Here is a 23,482-nt window from a genome sequence, read left to right on the forward strand (position 1 = left end):
TATCAATAAGCAATGGCAAATTTGAAACATATCTATTCAAACTGAGAAACCATGTACCCTGTGCACTAAACTCTGAGATCCTCGCTCAGATTTTATTTAGTCTTAACCAAGGCAAACTCTCATTGAAGTCATATGGATGGCAAGCACCCAAAACAGCACAGCAGAGCATAGGAAAATTAATCTACTTCAGGTTGCTTGTGATCTAAAATTCCTTCCTGAGTAAAAGCTAAGGCTAAGATGCCTCCTCCAATCATAAAACTCCAAAGAGGGAGCCAAAGAGGGGGAAATGCCCTGTTGTGGAGATTTCTCCAGAATTGTCTGTTGGGGATGTAATTCTTAAATCCAAACATTCATAGAGTTGAAGGTTGAAAAGGGCAATTAGAGCATCTGGTATGGCATCTTGTATATCACAAGCCATTACATTTCACCCAGTTGCCCCTGTATTGAGCCCAATAACTTGTGTTTGGCTAAAGCATATTTTCTAGAAAAGCAACCAGACCTAATCTAAAAATATCAAAAGATGGTGAATCCACCACTTCCACTGGTCGTTTGTTCCAATGGTTAATCACCTTCACTGTTAGAAATTTGTGACTAATTTCTAGTTTGAATTTTTTTGGCTTCAGCTTCCAGCCATTTGTTCTTGTTTCTCTTAAAGAGCCCTTTACTATCCAGTATTTTCTCCCCATGACGGTACTACTTCTTTTGTGTCAAGAGAGATGATTAGTGATGTTCCAATAACTATGTCCAGATTAGTGATCCAGCAGGTAGCTTTGGGAGATGCTTGATGTAAGTCTGAGATGCCCCCTGCAAATGACCAAAGCGGGCACTGATTTAAAATACGGTCTACACTTTGTGACTGGTATTCACAGTCACACTGTGCATTGTCTATCATCTCCCAAAGGTGTAAGAGATGACAGCATCTGCCATGCAATGTTCTAAAATGGTTCAATGTGAACCATTGATTCTAGGGCAGGTTGAAGCCTGGAAGTTCTTTTGTGGGGCCGGCAATCAAGTAAAAGGGTAATAAAAGGTAATAACTGGAGATATACCAATCTCCTAGAACTGGAAGGGACCTTGAAAGGTCATTGAGTCCAGCCCCCTGCCTTCACTAACAGGACCAATTTTTGCCCCAGATCCCTAAATGGCCTCCTCAAGGATTGAACTCTCAACCTTGGGTTTAGCAGGCCAATGCTCAAACCACCGAGCTATCCCTCCCCCACCCCCAAAGGAAACTAGTGCTCCAGGTGAGGTTTGAACTCACAACCTCAGCATGACTCCACTCAGCACTGCTCTGTAAGTACTGGGCACTAACCCATTGCACCACTGGACCCCTATGAGGAGCCTATGAGGAGCTCCAGGTGACTAACAGTGGTTGACTGCATGCTTAATGGAGACTTGTTTTATTTCCAAATCCAAATTAACAAAAGCTCCCTCCCAAAGTGTAGATTCTGTTGCAGCAGCTGTTGCATCCACAGCAATAATGAATGTGAGGGCCTCATTCTTTGGCAATATTTTGTTATCACAAACTATTCTAAGTTTTCTGTCATTTCTGTACTAGCTGTATTGCCCGTGCTGTTTCTTGCAGATTAATTTTTACAATAAATAACATTATTTGTCCCTCATGATGTTAATATAAATGTGCTTAACCCCTGTGCAATTTCTGTGTACTCTAAGAAACTGTTTAAACTGTGCAAAGATTTACACTATGGAGGCAGTTCTCCTGCAGCCGACATTGATTTCTCTCACTCATCCAGTTTCAGTCAGTCCCTTGTTTGTTTCATCTTCCCATCTCCGTCCATTCTTGTCCCCTCCCAGCTCTTTCCTGATACCCTGGAACAATGTCTGTCGTTGTTCAGCCTGAGTGCAAAAATCCATCACTGACAAGCTTGCACTTTAAATTTCATCTCCTCTTACACTACAGTCATTCGAATTATGGCCTTGAGGGCGTAGAGACTTGTGGGGGAGGAGGGTTGGCAAGTTCAAAGGTCACTCAAAAGTGTTCTCCTCAGAACAATATAATATTAGTTTTCTGGCTACCAAACAGGATATTTGACCTGTTAAGCTTCAGGATGTGAACAGCCATTGGACCAAATGTTTTAAAATGCCACTTATTGGTTATTGCAATTATAAGAACAATGATTCTTGGCTCTTCAGCAGTGCCTTCCCTGTGAGGATATCAAAGCACTTCATAGACACTGACTGATTTCGTTTCACAGTGCCATTGTGAGGCTATTGTTATTATTTAGAAAGTACATCAAAGCACGCCAGATGTCTCACAGATTGGAAAAAGGTCAGGCCCCACAGCGTTTGCTATTTAATTAGACAAAACAGACCGAGCAGAGGGCAAAGGGACATCATATAAATATAGGTAAAAGGATGAAGGGGAAGTTTGGCAAGTGGCTGGTTAATTGCATAATTTCATTTAATTTTTTTGGTTTTTGCCACACCCTATTCATTATCCTGCCCCTGCCCTCCCTTCTCGAACAGTGCACTCCTTCCCCATCTGACCAACGTGTGTCATTATGGTATGATCATTTAAGAACCTTTAGTCCAATTCATTTCAAATTCAGTAAGAAAATTCTACCTTTTCCCCGGAACTAACCTACCAGTATATATTGTTATGCTTTGACTATAGTGCCTTCATTTGCAGGGTGGAGGGCAAAAAAAACAGATTTCAAAAGGAAACACATTTGGAGCTGTAAACTTCCGCACCCCCAGAATTCTGCAAAAGGCAAACCCCTTGCACCATGTGCATCTTCATATGATGGTCAATCCTTAGCAGGGGTTGCATCAATCCCAAATGTGATTCTACCCTATCGCATTCTGTAAAGGTTGCATTAACTTGCTCATTGGCAGTCTCCATAGCTTTCAGTATTACCCAAACACTGCAGCTTAGGACCAGCTCTTAACTAGAGAGAAAACTATGTTCACTTGATACAATTAAGTCAGGTAAGTAAAGTAATCATACTATTGCACCATGGTGATATATATTATCATACATTTTAAGTATTCAGCATACCTCTTTCTCCTGGTCTTCCTGGCTGCCCAGGATTGCCTGGAAATCCAGGTCTTCCTGGTGCTCCTTGTTCTCCCTGTGACCCAGGAGATCCTGGTCGACCTGGCTCACCAGGAGGTCCTGGAATAGTTTGTGCTGAGGCAGACTGACTTGGAATCTGGTTCAGAATTGAATTATATCTGGCCATGTGACCTGTGTGAGGAAAGATTCCACCAAATTCAGGACAACGTGGATAATCTGGTCCAGGAATGTTTGAAGGGGGTAGGTTGGTGAAAGGGGTGCTGGAAGGCTCTCATCCTAAGGGGAAGAAGTTAAGAATGTGGTCTGTGATGTATGCTAGTTGTGAAGATGATAAAATGTGTACTTGTGGGTGGAGAAGTATAGTGTGTATACTCTTAGGTAGCCTAGAATATACACTGTTAGAGGGCAGGCACTGTTCAGTGGCCTTGGGTGCGTGCTGTTAGAGGGTAGGTACTATTCTGTGGCCAACTGTAAACGCTGTTAGAGGGTAGGTACTGTTTGGTGGCCTAGGGTATACATTATTAGGGAGTAGATACTGTTAAGTGGTCTAGGGAATCCACTGTTAGAAGGGAGGCATTGTTTGGTGGTCTAGGAAATACACCGTTAGAGGGGAGGTATTGTTCGGTGGCCTAGGGAATACTCTGTTAGACGGTAGGCACTGTTCGGTGGCCTAGGGAATACACCATTAGAGGGGAGGTATTGTTCGGTGGCCTAGGGAATACTCTGTTAGACAGTAGGCACTGTTCGGTGGCCTAGGGAATACACCATTAGAGGGGAGGTATTGTTCGGTGGCCTAGGAAATACACCGTTAGATGGGAGGTATTGTTTGGTGGTCTAGGGAATACACCATTAGAGGGGAGGCATTGTTCGGTGGTCTAGTTAATACACTGTTAGAGGGCAGGTATTGTTCGGTGACCTAGGGAATACTCCGTTAGAGGGGAGGTATTGTTTGGTGGCCTAGGGAATACACTGTTATAGGGGAGGTATTGTTCAGTGGCTTTTCGTTTTCGTACCAGCTACAGATCTATTCTATAGCTGTAGAAACCGGCACCTAAAATTCGAACATAAGAGATATTGATCTGCTTACCTTGGATGAGTTGTTCACACACCTGACGAGCAACCGCACGAACCATTGCCTGGGACTGCATGTCACCCTAGATAACAACACCACCATAGCAATACATTGCTCCAACAGCACTTTCATCTTGAATGTGCTCAGAGAGCATGTGGGAGGTATGTCTTTATGGTCCTTATGTTACACATGGGAAAAATGAGGCAGAGAACCTCTGGGACTTGCCCAAGGATGTTGATAACAGAGTTGGAAATGAGAAACTCCTGTTTTCAGACAACAAACAAAAGGCTGGGGATGGTAATCACAAAAGATTATGGGATATGCTCACTGATACATACATATTATGTTACTTTCTTTTTACATTTTATTAAAATTTAGAGAGAGGGACAGAGATCAGTGAAGAAGAAAAGTTTGTTGGATTAGATCTAAACTCACCCATAGCTATAAGTGAAGTGACTGTAAATTACTGTGGTGGGGGGTTTATGGGACAGAAAGTCAAATTGAAATGTACTTGTGGCTGTTGAATATGGCTACAGAGTACTTACCCGTTCACCCCTTTCCCCCTTTACACCGGGAGCACCCTGTTAAAAGATTAAACAAAGTTAATTCTCACCTTTCTCTCTAGTTCTAAGTACTATATGTTTGAATCGCCAAATATGAGAGTATCACAGTGAAAGGAAGGAAAGTAAACAACTCAGTTTTAGAACCCTATATAACCCTGGCGAAGGGACGGTGATGTTCTCTTAAATATGCTCTCTCCTTTTCAATACCCAGCAGGTATTTCTCCTCTCCGTGACTGAGTAGCAAATGGTTACCTTTACGAGCTTTTTTCTCTCCACTGTTCCTCATTTCTGACCCTTTAGTCTGGGAAGACTCATCCTGCCTAATGGCTGAGAGTGCTGTCTCTTTCTCAGAGTAGTGTAGCCAGGATGATATTCTGGAAACACAGAGGGGCTTCTGTTCCTTTACTGCTAAATTCACCTTCCTCTTCAGACTGTATTCTGTTGCCTGGGTTGTCTCTAAAATGGCACTGAAGCCAACAGCAGTGTGGACTGAAATCTGCTGCACAGGCTTTTGAACCCAGCTATTCTGTAGGTTTTGGTGGATGCAATCCTGATTTTCAGTCATTTTTTACCTCTCCAGTTTGTCTTTCCAGTAAGACTTCAGGCACTCACAGAGTTTGGCCTCATATGACCTTCAGGCATATCTGCACTTACGAAAATTTAGACCAATTTCTGGAGCATGTGCCTACATTATTGTCAATGCTCCAGTTCCAGATAAGTTTTATAGCTCACCAAATCTCTTAATTGGGCATTTAATTATAATACTGGTAGAGTATGACAAAGAGAGTGTTAGTCTATTATCTTTGCTTATATTTTATCATCAGTCATTATATTCCCATTTTGCCAAATATTTCAAATGTTTCTGTTAGTATAAATCACCAAAGCCAACTGGATAGTTGAAAAAAATCTAAAATTATTTAGTATTCTACAAATCAAGCCAGATGTGCAGCTGGACAATATCAGATTCAAATACTTTCTAGAACATAAGATTATAACATCCATTATAATATATAAAAATATTTTTAAGCAGGCTACATAAGGAAACAAATGTAAAAATGTTAAATTCCTAATTTATGAATTCAAAATATTTATTTGAATAGTCACACCTCAAGGGTCAACTGAAAAACTCCCAAACTGTCACTAGTGTGGAATACCCTTATTTTATGGATTTTTTTACTTAAAATATTTCCTTTCATGTATTAAAAAAGTCATTGACATTTAAATGGTAGAAAAATTGAGCATTAGATCCTGAACAGAATCAAGGGCCCAAGGGCTGTCACTGACATCAATGGCAAAATTTTCTTTAGTTGAAGCCTGTAGTTACATTTTAAAAGTGGGTCTGATTCTGATGTCATTTACACCCATATAAATCAGGAGTACACTCACTGAAGTCAACAGTGTTACATTGGTGGGAAACAAGTATATATAAGATCAGAATTGGGTCATTTTGAAAAAATGCCATCTTTGTGGAAAGTGTTAAGTCTAATAAAGCAGCACATTTTAGTTTCCTTAGTGTAATTTGAAATGGAAAGAAAATTAAATGGCTACATTCAGAATATGAATTCCTATCCTGCATCTTTTTAACCTTTAAGGGCAAGGTCTTTCCTTGATGCTTTCATGCGTATATTTCTACTCAACATTTTCAGTCAGACCAAAAGCAAAACAAAACTAAACAAAAACTAAATTATACCAACAATGGGATGTTTCATTTAGTCATTAATTGCAATCAGCATGAGGGCTTCATGAGCAAATGGACCACAATTCTGTGTAGCTCAGTGAAGAAACTGAATAGCAGAGCACTGCTAATATATAAGGATTATGTTAGCTTACTTACAGGGGGTCCAACACCACCTTGTGGCCCAGTGTTTCCCATAACCCCTGGAACACCAGGAGCTCCAGGTATTCCCTAAATGGAAAAAGAGAGTAAATAGTTAATTGTGACATCCAACATCGATGAGTCCTTATTGACAAAAATACTTAAACACAATTTTTGTACTATATGGTCAGCATCCTAGCTAGAGCAGTTCCACAATGTTGCACTGGTAATTTGAAAAGTGAGAAGACTACGCATTATGCATAGTACACTACGTTAGATTATTGCTGCTAAATTTAGTCCTTTATCAAGTCCTGTGGATACACTTTCATGTCCTTAATAGTAGAAGCCAGAGATGAAATGTTTATTTTCATTGTGTTTTCTTTTTTAACTTACCATTAAAATATAAATGAATTCTGAATTAATAGTCCTTATTAAAAATCAGCAAAAAGGTCAATTTACAAATTCAAAGAAATTGTGATTTAAGACTGCCAGCAGATTGCCTCACACGTCAATTCCTCAACGAACTGAAACACTGACTACATTTAAAACTATACCCTGTTTGGAGAACCCAGGCAATAGGCACAAGAAGGTGAATTAAGAATGAGATTGTAGCTGTTCTAGATGAGCTTTTCACAGTGATGAATATTCATTAATGTAATGCATTAGTTAATGTCAGCACAATGCTGCAAATAGGTAAAGAAATAGGTGCTAAGTAGTATTTATTTATTTAGAATTATGCAAATAGCATAAAGGGTAATATGACTATTATTCAGCTAGTAACGTTATTTTTTCAATGTGTAGTTATTAGGGTGACCAGATGTCCCGATTTTATAGGTACAGTCCCGATTTTTGGGCCTTTTTCTTATCTGGTCACCCTAGTAGTTACATAATTTCACAAAGGAGTAAAGGGCCCAATCCTACAATCCTTAATCGGCCAAACCTCCCCTGGACTTCAATGAGTCTGAGGGTCCAGGGCTGTGGGGCAAATCTTAACCCAGCACTTGGCCTGAATAACCAGGGAATAGCTGAACAAAAGAAAGAATCCACCCATCCCCAGATTGCTGAGCAGTTAAGGAACAGCCATGTGGATGTTACTGCAGCTTGATGTCCTGGAATCATTGAAGGGTTTACACAGCAATGGATCCTTTGGCCTTGCCTCTCTCCAGGCCCACCCAGGCACCATCTCACCCCTCCATATACAGTGTAACCACATCTGTTCTGTGACTATGGCACTTCCTGTGGCTGTAGTTTCAAGGGCAAGATTTGCACCCATATGAATCCTCAGATCTTATTTCCCAAATGGGTTAGGTTCATAGCCTCTATCCTCGTGGATTCTCATCTGGTGTGCTGGCCAGTCTGTGAGAATGCTGTTGGTCTGTGCTAGTCAGCTGATCGCTGCACTGACCTGGAGATGGATTAGTATTTTATAGCACGCTCACGCCTTGCGAATCTTTATTTTTAATAATAGTTACGCATTTAAACCAATGGCAAGTGGGTGCTTTGTAAGTCACAACATAATGGTAGCATCAATTCACGATTTCCTTGCTTTTGTTAAACTTAAAATCTTTACAGTTATTTCAACTGTTTTTTTCCCCACTCCTGTAGGACCCCAAAGTAGTAATGACGACAGTGCAGTAGCCAAGGGATGGGGTGGGGGAGAACTCAGGAGATTGCAGGTGGACTTTTACTTTCTAAATATTTTCCTTTCTTGTCACTAACAATAATAGATTGTCTTGTGTCCTGATTCTGGCTAGTTCTAATAAAGTAATAAAGTTAAAGCACTTGTACATTTTTCAATGTCACATGTCTTCAAATAAGGAATTCAAACCACAGATTGTGAATGTCTAAGGTGCATGCAAGGTTCCTTCCACAAAGATATCTTCTATCCTAGTCAGTGTTAACAGCAACAACTTTAGGGTCAGATTTTGCCTGCTTGCTCATAACATGTAGTACCTTACTTACTGATTTCATCTGCCCTACTATACAACATGAGTAAGACTGGCAGAATCTAGCAATTACAGAATATTTAAAACCATCACAGACAAATTGGCCCACAGTTCCCTATAACCTCACTACAAAGCTTGCTAGTAAATGTATCACTCCTTAAAAATGTATTTTCCAGAGGCAGATTTATAACACAAGGAACAAAATTCTGCCCTCAGATGAATGTGTACTGCTCCTACTGAAGACAGCTGAGGTCAGACTCTGGCCTCTAGATGATCTCTGAATTATTTTCTGAAATATTTGAATACATTCTACAGGGCTTCAGCTGCATGACCTGGGGCAATGAACTCTGGTGGCTCACATCAGAGAACTTCCGGCAAGACTAGAGTCTCTGCCTCGTCTCAATGCCAAGGACTATTAGTCCACTTTACACAATACAGCTACTTTACTTACCACAAGATGGCAGCCTATTTATTGAGTGACTCAATCCCCCTTTGCCATGGGGGAGTCATTGTCTCTCAAGGTAATGATCCAAAAAATTGGCATAGCCCGGTCAGCTCTCTGCCAAGCCCATGATTAATCAGAATTCTAATCTCCAGTGCAATCGGCTATTTAGCCCCAGCTGGCACAGGCAGCAACCTACATCCTGAAAGACCTCAACTCATACAGTAATAAATCCCATATAGACAGTACTTACCACTGGCCCAGGAGGACCTTGGGGCCCTGTGGGTCCATCTTTGCCAGGTAGACCCTAGGGAAGAGGAATATGGAAATTAATCAACAAACTTCTTAGAAGAGTTATACTCTCCAAGTCCAGATAATTTCTTCTAGAAGGCAACTTTGTTATTAAAAGAAAGAAATACAGAAAGAAAGAAAGATTCCCCCCCGCTCAAAGGACCAGCCGAAGCCTATATACCATTCAAGTCCCACCTAGAACTTCAGAACAATGTTTAAGTGGTATGAAGTGCTATGTAAGCCTTGTGCTGGTGCTCTGCAAATTTCACCTATACTGTTTCTGTAAATAGGTGGATGAGAAAGGTTTCTCTTCTGTGAATTTTAAGCTCTCTGAAAACTCTTACTAGAATTACCTGAGATGGATCCCAATCCTACCAACTCTTCTTCACACAGATCATTGTTACTCATGTGACTATGCCCATGGACTTCCTGATGAATGCATTATCGGAAAGGAAAGTTTCATTGCCCAGAAATAGTGCACAGCTTTACTGGACGCCACAGAGGCCCTGAGTCAGGAAGCTGCTTAATGAGACTTAATTGGGTATATTCATGAATGAAGTTACGCACTTAAGAACCTTCCTAAATCAGAGCCAAACACTAAAGACTACCCCCATACTAGAGAGCAAACTACTCATGACAGAAAACGTACAAACATAGAAGAGTAAAAGATACTTATGCATATTAATCAGGAAGCATATTTTTCATTCAAACACTCTAAATCATAACCCCATCAACTGTTCTGATCATTAGTCCTGAACCAATATTTGGAAAAGTTTGCTGGTTCTAAAAGCATTTATACTTGTCCACCAAACCTTGACAAGTTACAATATATTGTGCCCAACCTTAAAAAATAAATCATATAATGCTGGTTTTCTTCTTTCTCTCCTCTGTCCCCCCTTAAATTCTGATGATTTTAGCAGTGGATAGGTGACAAACTACTAGAAGCAGAGCTGTTACTTGGGTAGGGTGAATCAGGGTGACCGCTTTGGAGGGCCCACACTTCGATAAAATCAGGACTGACCTGATATTTAGCCCTTTGTCCCACATCCCGACCAATGTATGATTGGGATGCCATTTGTCCCAATATTCAGGTGAGGAGGCAGGCAGGGAGACAAGCAGGCACGCAGAGTGAGGAGATGAATGGGAGGCGAGCAGCAGGCGGGCAGGCGGTGGGGAAACTGGCGAGTGGGCGGATGGTGCAGATAAGTGGGTGGGCAGGTGGATGGGGAGGCACGCCGAATGGACAGCGAAGAGACTAGTGGGGAGGGGAGCAGTGGGCAAGGAGAAGAGCAGCAAGCAGGCAGGCTGGGTGATTAGGCGAGCGTCGGCCGGGCGGGTGCGCCTGGCGAACGGCGAGGAGACTAGCAGGAAGGCTGATTTGTCCCCGTCCCCGTTCCCCCTAGGGACGGCCCTGACTAGATGTAATGCTTTAGTATTTGGAAACTGTGATTCTAACCTGCTTATATATGGTATGAACTATTGGTTTGCAAATTTATCTTCGGTGTAACTGGAAAATATTCTCTACTCCATTGTAAGGGTGTTTAGGTGACAAAATAAGTATGTCATATTCATATTATATCAACTATCCACAGTGTGGATAAGAGATGCTTTCTTGTTTCACAGTATATCAGGATAATTCCTAAAGCTTCAAAAGCCCTATACGGCCCCCTCATTATGATAAGAACTAGAGAATAAAAAAGAATGGTGATGTTACCATGAAATAAATGCCAGTCTACCTGACTCCACTTTTAGAGTATAAATAAATGCATTTAGTTCATTTCAAATCATTCAGCAAATCAAGAAAAGTTTGCTCACCCCATGAAACTGCAAATTCTAAAGGCTTGACAAAGTCTACCCATGAATAACCCATGAAATGAAATCAAAAATAAAAATTGACAAATACAACTGGTGTTTCTGAGCTTGATGTGGGTAGTAGCCATTTTGCTAATGAAGTGTTTTGTTTTTGCGAAAGTTTAGAAAAATGTATGTTAGACAGACTTCATTTGTGACACTCGCAGTATGGAAGCCACTTACAAAATGATGTAAAGGAGAATACCTGTTTGATTAAATTTCAAAGCATCAGTTTTCCTGAGAGTTAAACTAATATGAAAACAAACTGTTTAATTTTTAAAAAACAAGTGGGTGAAAACGTGTCCCTGTTGACTTCAATGGGGCCAGGATTTCATCCAGAATATTTTATGGAAGTCTTTCCACTGACGTCCAAGGAGCTGGATTGGATTCAGAGTCTCCACACTACTTGTGTAAAAACTGCCATACTTCCCTTCCCACCCTACCAGTAAATGGCAGGAACTAACAGTAAGTTTAGAAATGCTGGTTTTTCTTTGAATGTAAAGTTTTTAATTACACTTCATTTATTCCCACTGGGCAATACTTCTTACTCTTGGCTGCTGGAGAATGTCTCCTTGCATATCCTGGGGGTATATTTTTCTTGGCACTGTTTCTGTATCTCTTGGCCATTTAAAATGGTCTCCAACTGTATTTGTTAGGTGTGAAAATTGCCGTTTATAAATTAAGTCAAACAGGAGTCTGTCTCAAGGAGCAATATGGTTGTAAATGTTCTTTGTACTAACCCAGAAGTAAAAGATATACAACAGTCTAGTTTGTTTATGCTACCATGAGGGTTAGTAGTTTTTCAGATTATCTGATGGCCGATATGTATTTTAGATTAATTCTGAACATATGTAGCATGGGGTGGTGGTTAGTGGGAGGAATTGGTAGAAAAAAATGGAAATGTGTTTCTGTTGGCTGCTTATGCCACTAATTTTGGTTGAGTAAAGACTATGTGGGCTCACAGAACGGTACTCAGAATAGTAAAACATTGGGATACTGTGCATTGTTTCGTTTATTGAGCTCTCTTTTGATGGCTTAACCCAAATAGTGTCATCTTTTGGAAATAAGGTACTATACCTCAGATGTGGTCATATTGAGTAAACCTAGTAGTGAAGGGTTCCTGAATTTGCTCCAGATAATCCTGTGTCCAGGAACCAGATATTTCAGATTTATGTGCTAATAAGAGCTGAATACACACTAAATGCCTGAATTTCAAAACTACCCCCAAATATAGAGAAGTTTAGATTTGAATGTCAACCAAAAATTATCCAGGGCATATTATGCTACTGAACTTAAATACATGCATGAGGAATCAATATCAGTGGTATATTTTGGGGTAAAATGCTACATTAGGGATTAAATTCACCCATGTGCAGAGAGCAGAATGAGACTTTAACCTGATTTAAGACACTGGGTAAAATTCTGGCCCCAATGAAGTCCTTGTGAGTTTTCTCACTAACTTCAAAGGAGCCAAGATTTCACATCTTGAACATATGTGGTATTTGACATCTTTTGACCCTCTAGAGAAGGGTGATTTTCACTCGAAAGGCCAACTATGGAGTCCTGCATGTAGGCAAAACTCTCACTGAAATTAGTGGACCCCATCATGCAGTGTTTACTCATGCAAAACTACTGAGTGTGTCCAAGCAAAGGCTGCAGGATAGGATATAATGTAGGCCAGGCTTGTCTGAATAAGCACAACAGAATCAAGCCCAATTCCTGTATACGTGAGGCTTCAAATATTTGTCTTTGCCAGACCAAAAGCTCAAAAAGTAGTATTATTCCCTCCCAAATTTCACCACTATCAAGGATTTTTGAAGTTATTTTGCATTAGTTTTTATCCTTGTGCTAATTCACAGTAACTGTGGCAGGCATACAACTATCCAGTTAATTCACTAAAATACTACAGATTACCTCAGGAATGTCAGTCTGCAGGTGTGAGGTGGTTCACAAAAGGGCTGTGTTGTTCTGACTAAATAAAGCTAATTTGGGAAAATACTAGTGAAGTGATTTCTGGAATCTTTTGGTGCTCAGCACGCACATCCTTTTACTGTAACGGCTGTGTTTGGAAAGCTGACAGCAAGAGGCAAACTAGACTAGTGCTGCTTCACAGCACTTGGGCACAGTAATGCCCATGTAATATCCCACCCCGGCTTTGTAGTACAACAGGTGAAAAGGAATATATTTGTCTCATCCCCTCTACGAGCTGATATGCAACAAGTTTCTCTTTTATTTTTCAGTTTAAGACACAGAAGGCCCTATATGGTGTACTCTGCTAACCACTTAAATGTTTTCCTCCATTGTTTATATTATGCTGCTAAAAATCTTGTTTTGAAAATAAAATTCCCTTCCTTACCAATCTGGTCTTTTTCTATTCCACATCTGAGGCTGAGCAGGTAGAAGTAAGTGTGCCACCATGGCCAGGAGAAAGCTCTGAAGGACCAGAAGAGTTAAATGCACCTTCCAGCTGGGCTAATGCTGGCAAGCAGGGTAAAGCAGCAGATGGTCAAAGCCCTCCTACCTGTTCCTGGCTACTAGTACAGCCATGGAGCAGCTCAAGGGAAAGTAGTCACCTGACATCACATCTCATCTTCTCTGCTTCCTGGTGCTCAGCAGAGCCATGATGGTGAAGCACATGCAATAAAGCAGTTTCCTCTGTCCAAGACAACCTGCCTATCTGCTAAATCAGTCCTGTCTGCAACCCCAACACCAGCACGTTGTTCTTGTCCCTCTGCCCAGGAGAAGTCTGGTGTGTAGGGGGAGTCCCTAGGGAAGATGGAGGGAGGGGACTATGGGAAAGCCACCAGGGAACAATGAGAGGTGACCAAGTCACAGACATTTGGGGGTAGGGAATAATTCAAATGAGCTGGTGAATCTGAGGACAGAGTGATGGAGGCAGTCTCTCCCCCAATATGTGTACTTACTGCACCATCCCTTAGAATGGTACTCTATGGTTCTTTCTCCTCAACTGGCTAGCTCTTCCCCCACAAAGGTGGCTTGCATCTCTCAGGAGAGAATGAGGACTGTATGTATGACTGGACCTTGTGTGGAAGCCATGAGGAACGTGGGAAAAAGAAAGCACCTTTTCTCCTCTGCCTGTGCACCCGCACAAGGGCCAGTCACAATCTTAACTTCATATCCCTAGCAGAAAAGGAAGAACTGAAAGGACAGGGGAGTCTAAGTGGAGAATATTTGAGCCAGATGTAGCTTGGAGGAGTGAGGAGGGCTAAGCAGCACCTTGATCTTAATTCAAGCACACAGTCCTGCACAATTCAACCTTGCCCCTTTGTGCAGGCCATAGCTGTGTCCAGGAGAGTTAGTGTAAAAGCACACATTGCCTGTTTTAGTACAGTCACTCTAGTATGGGCCATTGTGTGGGGAGAGAAGGGCAGGGAAAGGTTCCTTGAATATTTTCGCAATGACCACGTCACCGAGAACAAAACAGGCAGAAACCACGTCTCCTTTCCCAACATCTTTATTTCTTCATTTATAACAGGAGCACTAAGGTGAGCCGGGGGTGGTTCTTAGTATAAATCTGAAATTTAGATTTAGTCCAGGTACCAGATTTATTTTAAAAAAATCTATCATGGATGTTTTGAATTTGTTATTAACAGAAAACAGATCTTTAACTCTGTTTCAATCTTTAAAATTAATTTTAATCTCATCTCATAGCCTGGGCAGTCCATTATGAATTTGGTTTCTGTTTGTATTTTATATACCTGATTAGGGGATATACTTTAATTTCTTCTTTTAAAAAGAAACTACTGAAAGCTATGAAAAGGAAAGAAATAGTATATATAATTTTTTAAAAATCTTAGATAAGTAAACCAGGGATAAAAAAAATTAACAACCCAGGGACAGAGGGGAGTTTTAAACTTAGTATTGAATAAAAAATTAAAATAAATGTCAAATGGGAAGCAAAATCAGAGACCCTTATAAATAGATTTTAATAATGATTAGAAGCTCTATTAGAAAGTAAGATGAAACAGAAAGGAAGAAAGGAAATAAAAATGAACTGGAAGGGGAAAAAAATCTATTTAGAGTTAAAGAATATTTAAAAATTAACATCATATTGGCTATGATTCAGCAAAATGCTTAGTCACATGCTTAAATCCCATTAAGGTTAGTGGAATTTTTCAAGTGCTTTGATGAATCAGGTCCATTATGCCTCAAGCATTTTAGTTAATAATAAACATTAAAAAGAAAGTGATGGCCAAGCTAAGAATAATATGGAAAACATCACTTTTAATATAATTTTAGTTTTATAATAGAGGCTGAAAAATAGTGTCAGAGCTTGGTTTACAGAAGGAAGTTTGACAAAGAAAACATTATACAAAAAAGTAATTTACTTCATAACTTTCCAGTGCGCCTTTGCTACTGATGCAGTGATGTCTGTCAGAATTACAGAATACTCCATTTCCAATGAGCTTTCCCTTCAGACAGACTGTGCAGTGAGGTTACTGGGCTGTATTGCGACTTTCACAGGAGTTTTATGCCAGTGTAACTCCACTGGAATCAATGGAGTTATCCTAGCATAAACTAATGCAATAGAGTGGAGAATCAAGCCCATCATTCTGTATGTATAACTTCACAGTCTGTTGCCATAGAAATCACTGTAGCATGACAATATAGCACAAATGCCCAATGATAGGCCTGATTCTATAAGATCCTCAGAACTTCCTGAGAAATATTGAACACGCTTAACTGAAGAACAATCATCTAGTTCTTTTCCTCAAGAGCAGGAGAAACTAAATACAGGAAAGAATTATGATCAGTATTTAACACTGAGAATTATTTAACTTCCCACCCTTATTATAAACCACCCTACAGCTATCTCCAGAATAAGAGTTACATGCCTTTCCCCTGACTTAATCAAAGTCTTTGTCTGCCGTCCAGGGCCGGCTCTACTGTTTTCGCCGCCCCAAGCAGCGCACTGAATTGCCGCCGCGGACGGCGGGGGCAGTCCATGCGCCGTTAGGGCGGCATGCGTGTTTCCGCGGCGGCGGCAATTCGGCGGCAGCTTCTGTCTTCAGCCAGAAGACAGAAGCTGTGCTGCCGGGGACAGCTGAACATAGAAGCTGCTGCCGAATTACTGCCGCCACAGAAACGCGTGTGCTGCCCTAACGGCACACGGACTGCCCTCGCCGTCCGCGGCGGCAATTTGGCCGCTGCTTGGGGGCAAAAACACTGCTGCCCCTTGAAGATTGCTGCCCCAAGCACCTGCTTGGAATGCTGGTGCCTGGAGCTGGCCCTGCTGCCATCCTTTTTTCTTAAAAATATCCCACTGTGACTACACTACCCACTTCAGCTCCCAAGTGGTAGCACCAGTTTAAAAACTACTGTCAGAGACACAAGGGATTGAACCGGGCACCTCTGGAGCCAAAAGTATAAGCAGCTACAGCTTGAGATAAAATGGCAAAGCTGTCTAAGTGGGGCTGTAGCAGCCTTATATCTCTAGGGACTGGGCAAAGAAGAGACCCTGTAACACATTAACTAGTGGGTTACACAGATAAGTCACTGGAGGCCACTAGCATTTTCAACACCATGTCACCTAGACTTGCTCTGAGCAAGGTTAGACAAAATGGTGACAAGACCACCAGTGGTCACGGAAGCCTTATACACTAGTGCTCTCCCCAATACTGAAATTGCAGCTGAACCAGTGGTAGCAACAGTAAGGGGGAGGGGGAAGGCCAATGCAGACATAGCCAAAGGGAAGAGGCTCAGAGAAGCTACAAGATGGTGAGGTATTAGAAAAACAGAGAGGTATGTAGTATACAACATCGGAAAAGGCACACACTTAGAATAAGATTGAAAAGAGGGCCGCTGATATGAAGTCTCGTTGTCTAACATAATAGAGCAACATTTCTGATCTCATATGTTTGACTCGTAATTTAGTTGTAAACTTAGTTCAAAATGTTGATTTCGATCTGAACATAACTCAGCACAAAATCTGACTCTTTACAAATTTCTCCTTTTTTTCTTGATTTCAGAGGGAAACCATCTATTGCCCCAAACACTATACTGACTTCAGGGGAACTACTCACAGGCTTAAAGTTAAATGTGCTTAAGGGTTTGCAGGATTGGGGCCCAAGATCTGAACCACTATACAGATCCTGAAATAACAGGGCTCAGCTCAATGCTAGATGTCCAAAAAATGAAGAAGGAAGCTCCACAAATTTCTGAAGTTACAAAGTTTCATAGCTATTTTCCAGAAAAGCTTCTAAATATCCAGAAGAGAATGTAAATCTTGTTTAAAGGGAACTATAAATCCAATTTAACTATGTACTTGACCTGTACATTGTACTGAATTATTAATAATCAGGTATGGGTTCTTTTGCAATATCTGGATTCAGTATACCTAGCAGTATGAAACAAAAGACTGATCAGCTGCTGCTTTATAAGTCTAACTTATAGAGGTTTCCAAAGACACAGGTGAAAGTACCTAAAGGTTTAAACAAATAAGTTAATACTAAGATCTATATCTTGGTTGCTAGCCAGAATGTAAATATCCCTCAGTCTCACCACAAGCAGAAGAAAGTTGATCACATCTTTCTACTATGTAGTTCATTCTTAGTTTAACAGCGTTCACCTATTCACCTACTCTTTGACCCATGTTTCATTTTTAAACATTTAAGAAAATAACGTACTGCCAGATTAAGAGTACTGGACACAGAAGACCTCTATTTGTACCAAACAAATACATCAGAAATAGTACAGGCTTCCTTATTGTTATTCCAAAAATTTTCAACCTGTTCTGGAGGGCAATAAAGTATCCCAGTTCTGTTCCTTGCTTCTCTCTTGAGACAACCAACAAAGGTGCTAGTTAGTGCTAGCTGTAATCATGGTAGTGTTTGTGGCATGGACACCTATGTACTAGATTGCTGTGTCACTGGACTGACTGTAAATTAAACTAATAATAATTTTGATTCCCCCACAGTACTGGCACCAGTGCACAAGAACTATCAGGTATAAAGCTAAAACTATTATATAAATAGACCCTTATTATTATTATCATTATTTACCAGAACCAGCGACAGCAATTCCAGACCCCAGGGCAGAATAGTCAATGGGCCCCCTAGAAAGGGATGGCTGAGGTTTGCGACACTACTCTTTTATCCTATTGATAACACATTAGAACCCACTATACGTAAGTTGTGGCGTTGCTTGATGTAGTTAACTTTTTTTTTCCAGTTACAGCACTGGAATTTTTTCCAGTTAAACAAATTGTGAGCCTAAATATAAGATGTAGAATTTGTTATTTTGAATTATATATTTAAATTAAATAAATACAGTATGCAATGAACTTGGAGAAAGTCCTGCGGAGGGCAACGAAAACGATTAGGGGGCTGGGACACATGACTTATCAGGAGAGGCTGAGGGAACTGGGCTTATTTAGTCTGCAGAAGAGAAGAGTGAGGTGGCAAATTTCAATATAGTTGTTTGGCCTCCTTACACTTCCCAGGTCTCGCCTGTCCCAGGGCCATCGCTGATGGAATGGAAATGCTTCAAATGAGAAATGTGATTGTTTCACCTTACCCTTTGACCTTGAGTTCCATCCCGTCCTGGTGATCCTGATGCTCCTGGGACACCCTATGAATGATAAGGGGGCAAAAGATCAGAGTGGCAGCAACCCCTACACAGTATAATGCAACTCCCTTATCTGACATGACATCAAAAGCCCTGGGATAAACAGGGCTTCAGATACTCCACAGGGTGACTCATGGTAGGGCCATATCTATGATTCAGGTAAGGTGGAGCTTCAGTGAAATAAACAGGACTTATTAATATGCACATGCAATTAACCTTTTCAGTTTTAATATATTATTTAAAAGCAAATAATGTCTACAGATGCCACCACTGCATCACTCCAGTTTCATACCAGTGTAACTCCATTGAGGGAAATCAGATCCTTAAACTAAATCACTATTTCCATCTCTCTCTCTCTCTCTCTCTCTCCATTTTTGTAAAGGGATGAGTTACCATATTGTCTGAACTCAGTGCAGTAATAGCAAAGGGGAAAACCCTTGATCAAGCATCCAGCCCAAATAAATGAGCTATGCCTGGCAGAGTTCCACAGAGTTCAAATGAAATCCTCACTCTCCTCCAACTGGTTGCTGAGAGGCTTTGGCATTGATCCCGGACCATTACTGCAGCCACAGGCATACAAAATGATCCAGAAGGCTGGAGAGTTTGATTTATGAGGAAAGATTATGAGAGCTAAGTATCTAGCAGGGCTAGAAATTGGGGAACCTGGTAACAGCCAACAAATATCTGAAGTGTGTAAACATCAAGGAGGGAAAGGATTTATCTTGGTTGGTTGGTACAAGAGATAACCAGGAATAATATGATAAAACTAAGAAATGAAAATTTGAGGCTACATATCAGGAAAATTGATTTCAGTAAGAGCTGAGGGCGCTCAGCAACCCTCAGCATCTTGCAAGATGGTCATACGAACATAAGAACAGCCATACTGGGTCAGACCAAGGGTCCATCTAGCCCAGTATCCTGTCTCCTGAGAGTGGCCAATGCCACGTGCCCCAGAGGGAATCAAAAGAACAGATAACCATTCCCTGTTGCTCATTTCCAGCTTCTGGCAAACAGAGGCTAGGGACACCAACCTTGCCCATCCTGGCTAATAACCATTGATGGACCTATCCTCTATGAATTTATCTGCCTCTTTTTTGAGCCCTATTAAAGTCTTGGCCTTCACAACAGCCTCTGGTAAAGAGTTCCACAGGTTGACTGTGCGTTGTGTGAAGAAATACTTCCTTTTGCTTATTTAAAACCTGCTGCCTATTAATTTCATTTGGTGATCCCTAGTTCTTGTGTTATGAGAAGGAGTAAATAACACTTCCTTATTTACTTTCTCCACACCGGTCATGATTTTATAGACCTCTATCATATCCCCCCTGAGTTGTCTCTTTTCCAAGCTGAAAAGTCCAAATCTTATTAATCTCTCCTCATACGGAAGTCGAGAAAAATTGAGTGCCTGATTTTTAAATGGCAATCCAAAGAGCCTCCCTTATTAATCATTACAACTGTAATATTACAGGTTCCCATGAGGATAGGTAGTAGGGTGACCAGACAGCAAATGTGAAAAATCGGGACAGGGGTTGGGGGGTAATAGGAGCCTATATAAGAAAAAGACCCAAAAATCGGGACTGTCCCTATTAAATCGGGACATCTGGTCACCCTAAATTAGGTAGATATTCACCTTCCAGAGTTCTGCAAATCAGGTAGTCAGATAGCTACATGCTCACAGTTGCTTTCACAAAATTGCACCTCAGATTACTTGTGGATACAAAAGGAGAGGCTGGCTCTTCAAAGTCAAGCCCTAAGTGATTTGCCCATGGACACACAACAAATCAGTGACAGGGCCACAATCAGATCTCAGAGGTTACTGATTCTAAATCCCTTGCAGGTTCAGTTACACCACAATGCCCCTCAATATCTTTGAATATCTGCTCTGCCCAACACAAGGATGGCAATTCCACATTCAAATAGATCTACTAAATGATACATTAAAGCAATAATATAGGGAATACCTGCTGACCAGGGAGACCACGCTCACCCTTCTCTCCTTTTTCACCTGGTGTTCCCTGGAGATCAATAATCACACATAGTTAAACACATAAATTGCTGCTTGCCTCCTATTTTCAATTGTTCTTTTCAAAACAAGGTAAAAAAATTAACTACAGATTAATTTTTCCTACTAAATAATATCCAAAAATTGTATCTGCAGTACTGGTTTGCAAAAATGTAAATTAAATCTTTAGAGACATGGAAAATAAAGAAAAGGAAACTCTGATTCAAAAATGTCAAATTATCGTGACACAGCAATAACCTTTAACAAAATGAAAACTAGGGCTGTCAAACCATTAAAAAATTAATCACAATTAATCGCGCGATTAAAAAAATTAATCGTGATAAATTGCAAGATTAATCGCACTGTTAAACAATAATAGAATGCCATTTATTTAAATATTTTTGGATGTTTTCTACATTTTCAAATATATTGATTTCAATTACAACACAACATAAAGAGTACAGGGCTCACTTTATTTTTTATTACAAATATTTTGTTGTAAAAAAGAAAAAACAATAGTATTTTTCAATTCACCTCATACAAGTACTGTAGTGCAATCTCTTTATCATGAAAGTTGAACTTACAAATGTACAATTATGTACAAAAATAACTGCATTCAAAAATAAAAATGTAAAACTGTAGAGCCGACAAGTCCTATTTCTTGTTCAGCCAATCACTTAGACAAACAAGTTTATTTACATTTGCAGGAGATAATGCTGCCCACTTCTAATTTACATCACCTGAACGTGAGAACAGGCGTTCCATGGCATCGTTGTAGCCGGTGTTGCAAGATATTTATGTGCCAGATGTGCTAAAGATTCATATGTCCCTTCATGCTTCAACCATCATTCCAGAGGACGTGTCCATGCTGATGACCGGTTCTGCTTGATAACGATCCAAAGTAGTGCAGAGATGATGAGTAAACATGCATCGGTGAGTCAGATGCCACGAGCAGATGGTTGATTTTCTTTTTTAGTGGTTCGGGTTCTGTAGTTTCCGCATCAGAGTGTTGCTCTTTTAAGACTTCTGAAAGCATGCTCCACACCTCATCCCTCTGATTTTGGAAGGCACCTCAGATTCTTAAATCTTGGGTTGAGTGCTGCAGCTATCTTTAGAAATCTCACATTGGTACCTTCTTTTCCTTTTGTCAAATCTGTAGTGAAAGTGCTCTTAAAACGAACAACATGTGCTCATCCGAGACTGCTATAACATGAAATATATGGCAGAATGCGGGTAAAACAGAACAGGAGATATACTATTCTCTCCCCAAGGAGCTCAGTTAAAATTTAATTAACGCATTATTTTTTTAATGAGCGTCATCAGCATGGAAGCATGTCCTCTGGAATGGTGGCCGAAGCATGAAGGGGCATACGAATGTTTAGCATATCTGGCATGTAAAATCCTTGCAATGCTGGCTACAAACACGTCATGTGAACGCCTGTTCTCACTTTCAGGTGACATTGTAAATAAGAAGCCGGTAGCATTATCTCCTGTAAATGTAAACAAATGTGAACAAGAAGTATGACTGAGTGGACTTGTAGGCTCTAGCTAGTTTTAAATTGTTTTTTTTTAGTGCAGTTATGTAACACAAAAAATCTACATTTGTAAGTTGCACTTTCATGATAAAGAGAGTGCATTATGGTACTTGTATGAGGTGAATTGAAAAATATTTTTTCTTTTCTTTATCATTTTTACAGTGCATATATTTGCAATAAAAATAATAATATAATGTGAGCATTGTACACTTAGTATACTGTGTTGTAATTGAAATCAATATATTTGAAAATGTTGAGAAACATCCAAAAATATTGAATACATTTCAATTGGTATTCTATTGTTTAACAGTGCAATTAAAACGATTAATTTTTTTGAGTTAATTGCATGTGTTAAGTATGATTAATCGAGAGCCCTAGTGGAAACACATTCTTTTCCATGTGAGTGAATTTGCTTCCCTTTGACACTCAGGGAAATGTCCTATAGAGATGAAATCAACAGAGTTCTATAGAAATTAAACAGGTTTCTATAGAATATACATGATTAATAACCAAGAATATCCTTTCTATAGGATGTTTTTAACCAGTCAATAAAATTCCACAGCAGGAATATAATTCTCTATTAAATTCTATAGAAAGGATTGGAAATTATTCCTACAGCCCATATATTCTTGATTATATTCTCTGCTAAAATAATCAAGGATATATAATAATCCTGGGAGAATTCTGTGCCAAAAATTTAAAAATGATGCACCAAAAATGTAAAAATTCTGGACACATTTTGAAATTTTGCAAAATTCTACATATTTTGTTAAAATAACACAATATAATCACACCAGTTTCAATTCTTTTGGTAATTTATTTCAAAATACCTGCCAGTAAGTATGTCTGTAACAACACAGACAAAAAAAAAGATTCACAAAATGTTTTTTGACAAGTACATTCCTTACTAGGCATATTAATACAGAATTCGGAGTAATAATTCATTTAAACTACAGTACAGAACTGTATTTCCTGCATGCTGCACCCCCTCAGAAGAAGTGCAAAGGCTTGGGTGAGTCAGGGATAATGGAGGAGCTGAGGGAGAGTGAAGTAATTGCTATGAAATAGCCTGGGTATGAACTTGAAGGGTTGTTGCATATGGGTGGGAGAAGTATGAAACAGGTTATTTTATGGGGGCGGGGAGGGATTTTAGGGAGCATCCCCCATGCAGATCCTGGCTGACCCCTAGCCTCTCCCATTCAGTCAGGCACATCAGCGCCTGTGCCCATGTGTCCCTGTACCCCCATGTGTCCTTGCACCGCCCTGTCCACATGTGTCCCTGCACCCCCACTCAGACAGCCACTCCCCCCATTCCCATGTGGCCCTGCACCCCTGCCTATCCC

The 23,482-nt window shown here is 40.3% G+C and overlaps 1 protein-coding gene across 2 annotated transcripts in view; it reads right to left on the reverse strand.

Moving 5' to 3' along the window:
* COL14A1 (collagen type XIV alpha 1 chain) overlaps positions 1-23,482 on the reverse strand; it is a 198,939-nt gene that overhangs the window by 13,359 nt on the left and 162,098 nt on the right. For both annotated transcript variants that reach the window (XM_045005058.1, XM_045005059.1), the window contains 7 exons: positions 20,564-20,617; positions 18,555-18,608; positions 9,130-9,183; positions 6,507-6,578; positions 4,655-4,690; positions 4,125-4,191; positions 3,020-3,208 (listed from right to left, as the gene is read on the reverse strand). In XM_045005058.1, coding sequence (XP_044860993.1) covers positions 3,020-3,208; positions 4,125-4,191; positions 4,655-4,690; positions 6,507-6,578; positions 9,130-9,183; positions 18,555-18,608; positions 20,564-20,617 — 526 coding nt within the window. The remainder of the gene's footprint in view (positions 1-3,019; positions 3,209-4,124; positions 4,192-4,654; positions 4,691-6,506; positions 6,579-9,129; positions 9,184-18,554; positions 18,609-20,563; positions 20,618-23,482) is intronic.

Source organism: Mauremys mutica, chromosome 2, assembly GCF_020497125.1.
Source record: "Mauremys mutica isolate MM-2020 ecotype Southern chromosome 2, ASM2049712v1, whole genome shotgun sequence".
NCBI classification, from domain to species: Eukaryota; Metazoa; Chordata; order Testudines; family Geoemydidae; genus Mauremys; species Mauremys mutica.